Below are 6,688 nucleotides of genomic sequence, written 5' to 3'. Positions count from 1 at the left end.
TTTTCTGTCCACCGTCCACAAATACCCACGCGGGTTCTACACGTCTTCAGTGTGTATTATGGGCAAAATAGTCATTCAACCAACCTAATTGTCTTAGTCAATTTTGGTCAAATTTATCGGATTTGGATAGGGTGTCATTCACTCTCCGAATCGCATCTAATTCGTGTGGCTTTTAATAAAGAGAATTGATGGGACTTTTTTTTTTTTTTTTTTAAGATGCTTTTTTGTGTTTTGATTTATTTATTTATATTTTTACGTGATATAAAGGTAAAAGTAATTGTGTGACAGAAAAAACTTGACTTGACTAGGCCTCTAGCTCATTTCCAATTATTTTGTTGTTGATATATGATATATTGGTACTCTAAAGCACAACTCTTGATTACTTTTGTTCACGTGACAATTATTTTTTTACTCTTTTTTTGTTTTTAGAAAAAAAAATCTTAAAGCTAGTTAGGGACCACCGTGTCAAATAGGCAAGGCGGTCAAAAATTGTGTTTTGTGATGACAAAAGATTATAAGGTTAAGTTTGGTATACAAAATGATCATTTTTTTAAGAATATGAATAATCATTATTGAGAATAAAAGAAGTTTGAATACAATGACTATTCATATTCTTTTGATTTTTGACAACACAAGATGCTTTTCATTGGAGTTGAATCAAAATTCCTAAATTATGAAAGCCTCAAATAATTTTTACAAATAAAAAATAAAAAATACATGTGGTGGCTGGCAGAACACCTCATATGGTCAAACCAATCCCGGTGTTATCGAAAGTAGTTGCAACCATCCCTAGACAACATTTGTGGGGTGGCCGTGACCACCCTCTAGCCACTTGGCCACTCCCAATGACACTGGTGTCGTGTTAGGGTGGGCGGTCACACATAAAAACATTAAGAAGTTTTTTTTACATAAATTTTGGGTTTAAAGAAAAAAAAACTAATTATTTTTTTAGAATTTCATTTTGTTCTTTCAGAAATAGTTACTCTTCTTTGTAAGAGAATAACCATCCTCCTTGGTGATGATGTGAAATTAAACAAAAGAATGGTTATTTTAAAGAAATATTCATGTCATTTCAAGAGTCTATTTCGCATGCCAAACGTGATTTAGTATTTTCTTGTTGTTTACTTTTTGTGTTTATAATCTTATCTTGCCTTAAAAAAAGTAAAAAAAATAAAATAAAATAAAAAATCTATCAGAGAGCTTGAGCCATGCATGTTAAACTCCTATGAATTTTGTTTATTTTTTTTTTTTTAGATACAGAAACAGATTACAACGACAAATAAAAAATACAAACACAGTAGGGCTTGGGCAACTCAAAATTTAAACTAAGAATGTAAATATGTGGGGGCAATGCTTCCGAAGATGCGGGCCATTTGGCTCGAGGCACGGATGTCATAAAGTCGAGGTCATCAATAAAGGTGATTTGACAAGTATAATGAGTCACAAGGACCCAAATACCAAAACAGGGGTAGAGGAAAACAACAAACAATACCCAAAAAATAAAACAAACAAACACAAAAACAGCAGCAGCAAGTCAGACAGTGGCAGGGTGGAAGCCCTCCCGGGAGGCGTGTGAGAAACACGCGCCGCCCAAGGACGGCCTCTCAGTAGTGGGAAACGGCGGAATTGTTCGAAACCACTGGGGGTTGGTGCGGAAAGTGGAGGAGGGTGCTGGCAGAAGCTCCACGCGCCAGTTGAGTCCATGAGCTTTTTGGCGTGTGGGAAGCACGCGCCATCTTCTAGGTGACGGAGGAGAAGGGGTAGACCACCGGCAAATTCTAGAAACTCCGCCGAACACATTGCTGAGGAGCATGTCTTGGGAGAGAGGAAGGTAGTGAGCAGATCTAAAACCAAAAAACCGACTCCAAACTCCAAAAACATGGTGGATGAAGGGGGATAGGCGGAAAACAAGCCTGTTGGTTGGAGGAAAGCAAGAATAAAGCAGGAAAATGGCGAGATAAATCTGGTGCAAAGCTGGCTCAATGGGGGAAAACCGAAGCAAAGCCAGCTTGGTTGTTTGAGAGAAAACTCTTAGACTTATTTAGGTATGGGTTAGGGGGTGGTTGTGTGGTTGTGGGGAGGGGGAAAGGATGGCAGAAAACGAAGGGGAGGGAAGCTTTAGAGGGTGCACCAGTAGAAAACGAAGGGGGGATATTCTAGAGAGAAGTTGGAGCGTCTCTCACTAACCCGTCTTCTAATTAAGTTTAGACTCCTATGAATTAATTGAGATGAATAGGTCTTAGGCTCCATTTGTTTTGGCAGAAAATATTTTTTGAAAAAAAAAATTCTATATTTTTTAGTATTTGGTACGGCGTAAAATATTGGTCAACCTAAAAATGTTTTCAGTAGGCCAAGGAAAATAATCTTCATGAGGCGTAAAATGGTTTACGCTTCTCATTTGTGTAAACTATTTCATGCTGCTCTACCACACCTCCGGATGAGCTATTGTGAGTGGGTCCCTTATAAGGCTTACTTGTCTGAACAAATCTTAGATTATTCAAATAGGTGTTGGGCTGCCTGAACACTTGCTTGGAGGTCCTCTCACAAATATTTGCCCAAATTGCGAGCAATATGAGCAAACAATTGTACAAAATTTCAATCTCACTCCTAAATGCCTTCTATTCTCACTATTTTTCTCTGCATCTCATTTTTATCATCTCTTTCTTCCTTACATCTCTTAAGATTAAAAGAAAAGTAATATTTACTGGTTTTCTGTACGACCCAAACACCGAAAAATATTTTTAACTGAAAACATTTTAAGCTGAAACAAACGGAACTTTAATTTAAATTAGATTTGAATGTGCCCACTTATCAAACAATATACTTTTACAATTAATGGTTCAAAAGCTCTCTAGGTTTCAAATTTTAAAAAATAATTATTATTATAATTTTGAGTTTTACCTAGATTTTTCCATCATATTTTCCATTAATTTCTTAACAAAAATCATGTCAAATATCAATCATACCCCTAATTTTTTATTTTTTATTTTTTTAAAAAAAACTTTGGGATTAGGACGTGGTTAGACTACCCCGAAATTTTTGGTGGTGGGATGGCCAGCCCTTGCCACCCCCTACCAGACCTCAAGGTGAAAGGCATCATCTTTGAGCATAGATAACAAGCACGCAAGTTGCAGAGTAAAGCTCAAGGCAATGAGAGAGTGATTTTGTTGAGGGAAAGCTTTCGAGCTTCAAAAGCATGATAATTGGAAGAGGCAGGGTTCAAGGCTGTCAGTGGAATAAGGGGTTTAGATCTTCTTTTTCTTTTTCTTTTGCTTTCTCTCTCTTTATTTTTTATTTTTTAATTTTGTCCTTTTTCTCGGGTGGTGTTTGTTTCGGGTACAAGTGGCCAAGTGCTACAATCCGAATCGGGTCGGCAGGCCCGGCTGGGCTCTTTGGACTTGGTTATATGCATAATATTCAGAGTTTATAACTTGGTTTTTTTTGAGTAATTTTACCTTAAAAGGTGAAATGGGTTATAGCTAGTTTGTTGCATATTAGAGGAATGCAATTAACAACAGGGAAAATCTAAGTTACCATCTAAGTTATAATACTGTCCAGGGTGTTTTACATTCTAGAAAACATATGGAATGAGGGCCTTGACATCCTCACTGAAATCCTCAAATTTGGAGAGGTACCATCTCCTAGTGGCATAACTCCTTCCCATCAGGTAAAAGATGGTGCCCAGAGTGAAAGAGAAAGCATACGATGTCTGAGAGATAAATGAGACCCCTAAGAAACCCATAATTTCGAAAAGATAGTGTGGGCATATCACTAACTCAAATAAACCACCATTTGGAATCCTGTATTCTCTCTCACCCTCTCCCCTCAGCTTGGAGAGGAGGTAATGGTGGTAAAAGTTGCCGCTGATTCCAATAAGAAACAACAAAATTCCAGGATACTTCAAATCAACTGGTGGCTCTGAAATCCCTTGCGTTAAGGTTTGGGCATAGATAATGCTTGCAGTGGACACAAAGTAACCAAGAGAGATAGAAATTGCAGAATCAAGAACCGTCCCGCCACTGTATTTGTGAACAAATAGCACCTATAAAACATATTTGACCATTAATTGGCTTTCATAATCCACAGCACAAGCACAACAAACATAACAAATAAGAGCAAAGAAGAAGATCAAAAATCAAGACATGCAGAATTTAAGGTGGTTTAGCAAGATTGTTTATATCCACAAGTAAAAGTGATGTTTCTTCATCATTATTTTCAAGAAAAATAAGATTCACAATTACAAAAAATGAGATCAGAATTTACGGTCGGATCACTAGGATTCACAATCCTAGTCAATCCCTTTTACTGATTGGAATGATTTTATTGAAATGATATAATATTCCTTCTATTGCTTGCACAGTTGCACCTACCAAAAAAGGAGACGTAGCCCTAAGTTTAGGGACTCACAACAATCCTAAAAAGGACTAGGATCTGTAGTTTGCTGCTTGTTTGTGATCATGTGTGATAAAAGCCACGATACATGAGGCTTAAGGGAGAAGATAAGGATAAAAGCTCAACTGAAGAAAGAGAGTCGCTGAAGAAGGGGAAACCATGGGAGAAGATATAGGGCTATGCTGTGGATTGAAGGATCATAGGCTCTTGTTATTCTATTTTATCGATAAGGATTGTTGGGTTGTATCTGCTAAGCATAAACAGGCAGGTAGGCTTTAGGTAGAAGGGGACGGGTAGCTTGGGAGATTCATTGAGTAATTTTGTCAAACACTTGTCTTGTGGCTTCTGTGTTCGTCCCTAATTGTTTCAACAGTTAACAGAACAAAATCCATAACATTTTCCAAGCCAATTGATTAAAAGGAAAGAAAATTTGTTGTAAGAAATCAAAATCCCTTCTGGGTAAGTGTCACATCAACCAAAGTTCTAACGTACCTCAAAGATCCTCTTGAAGAAATGAAGGGTTAGAGCTGAAGCAAGCAACAGAAATCGGGCATTCTGATGCGTGAAAAACACCAAGGATGCGAGACCGGCAAGAAATGCGGGAGTATAAGCAAAAAGCATGCCTGTTCTGCTAGAAAGTTTAATTTGCTTTCTTCCGGATTTTCGAGGATTTACATTCCAAAATTTGGAATACTGTAAGTTCTCTCCTCTTACTTCGGAGAACCCAAGCTTAGCTGATGATATTAAGCTAATCATTGACATGGCCGTGATGAAAAAGGAAGGGGGTGGTGGGAAAATAAATCTTAGCAAGAAGCAGACCACCATAGCAAACACTCTTTGCTCTCTCTCTCTCTCTGCACCCTCTCCTGCTTTGTCCGTACTCTGTAGAGTTCAATGTTCCAACATCCACTCAGGTGGACAAGAATGAGATATTGGCGGTGATGTTGGTCACACGTCACCTCTGTACTTATTTTTAGGGATAAATGTAAAATTAATTTTGTAATTTATCCCATAATTTGATGTGATATCAAAATAAATTAAGGTCTAATTTAGTTTGTAGAATAGATCTATAAAATAAAAAGACTATTTTAAGAATAGCTATTCTTTTATTAGGTAAGAATCTATTTTTTAAAATAATTATTTTTATTGAAATATCGATTCTTCTAAAAAAAATGAGAAAAATAGTTATTCCAATAAAAATAGGTTCAAATTTTTTAAAAAATCGCTCTTATTTTTCTTATTTTCTTACAATTTTTTTTAAAATATAAAATAAAAATAAAATAAAAAACGAAATCCAACCTTCTACACAATAGGTAGCATTGGAATGGTTGATCAGCTACATAAAGCTGTCAGGGTGGTCATGCTACCCCAAAACGCCTCTTAGTGGACCTCGAGAATCTGGAGGGCCATGGAACTCCCACCACCACGGTGGAGATTTATTTTTTTATTTTTACAAATTTGATCTTTTGAGGGTCTAATTGGTATTCACAAGCATTGAGTCAAAAACGTCGACGGAATATAGACGAAAATAAATTCTTCATCTGTTGGGAACTGTTTAATAAATTGGTATAATAAGTGAAATTAAACATTAAAGTGCAAGACTTGATTTTGATATTCCAATAATTACAAATGAAAAATACAAAAGAAAATAATAATTCCATCTTATAATTCTTAATTATTGACACTAATTTTTTTTTTTTCTTTCATCTTTGGATGTGTCTACAGTAATTCACGTTTTACCACGTCACTAATTAATGACATGTCAAAAATTATCACGCCGCTAAATTTTAAGTCAATAATATATGTACACTCTCATCCCACTCTTATCCTACTTTTGCCTATTTGGACCAATAATATTATTAAAAAAAATGGGTCCCACTACACTCTCTCCACTATCTCTTACATTATTGATCCAAGTAAACAAGAGTGGGATAGAAGTGGGATGAGAGTGTACAACCAAGCATTTTTCATATATTAAAATTTAAATGATTAATAACATGACTAAATTTAATACGTCAATAATAAATGACATGTCATCGTCCCTAAAATAACACATCACTCTTTAGTGACATGTCAAACTCATATATTGTACCAAATCTTCTTGAACTTGAAACTAAGTGTAACTTCACAACTTCATACATCCTTTTATTCTACCGCTGTACGTCGAAAGGTATTTCAACAGAACCTCCCCGGTTTTCCCCTATGTACAAGATGAATTTTTGGCCCTCAGATTTTTTGAAACAAATCTGAGCCATTAACCGGTCCTCTCCTTTTCAAGAATAATATTATATGACAA

At 36.1% G+C, this 6,688-nt stretch overlaps 1 protein-coding gene across 1 annotated transcript; it reads right to left on the bottom strand.

Moving 5' to 3' along the window:
* Nucleotides 1-3,508: 3,508 nt before the first annotated feature.
* Nucleotides 3,509-5,316, bottom strand: LOC133880146 (steroid 5-alpha-reductase DET2-like). The gene is made up of 2 exons (XM_062319033.1): nt 4,885-5,316; nt 3,509-4,042 (listed from the first exon to the last, which is right to left on the bottom strand). The coding sequence occupies exons 1-2, from the start codon at nt 5,215-5,217 to the stop codon at nt 3,572-3,574; spliced, it is 804 nt and encodes a 267-aa protein (XP_062175017.1). The 5' UTR covers nt 5,218-5,316; the 3' UTR covers nt 3,509-3,571.
* Nucleotides 5,317-6,688: the final 1,372 nt, after the last annotated feature.

The sequence above is a fragment of the Alnus glutinosa genome, chromosome 10 (genome assembly GCF_958979055.1).
Source record: "Alnus glutinosa chromosome 10, dhAlnGlut1.1, whole genome shotgun sequence".
Classification (NCBI taxonomy): Eukaryota; Viridiplantae; Streptophyta; class Magnoliopsida; order Fagales; family Betulaceae; genus Alnus; species Alnus glutinosa.
Note: the sequence above shows the minus strand (reverse complement) of the source record. Positions and strands in the feature narration are given on the sequence as shown.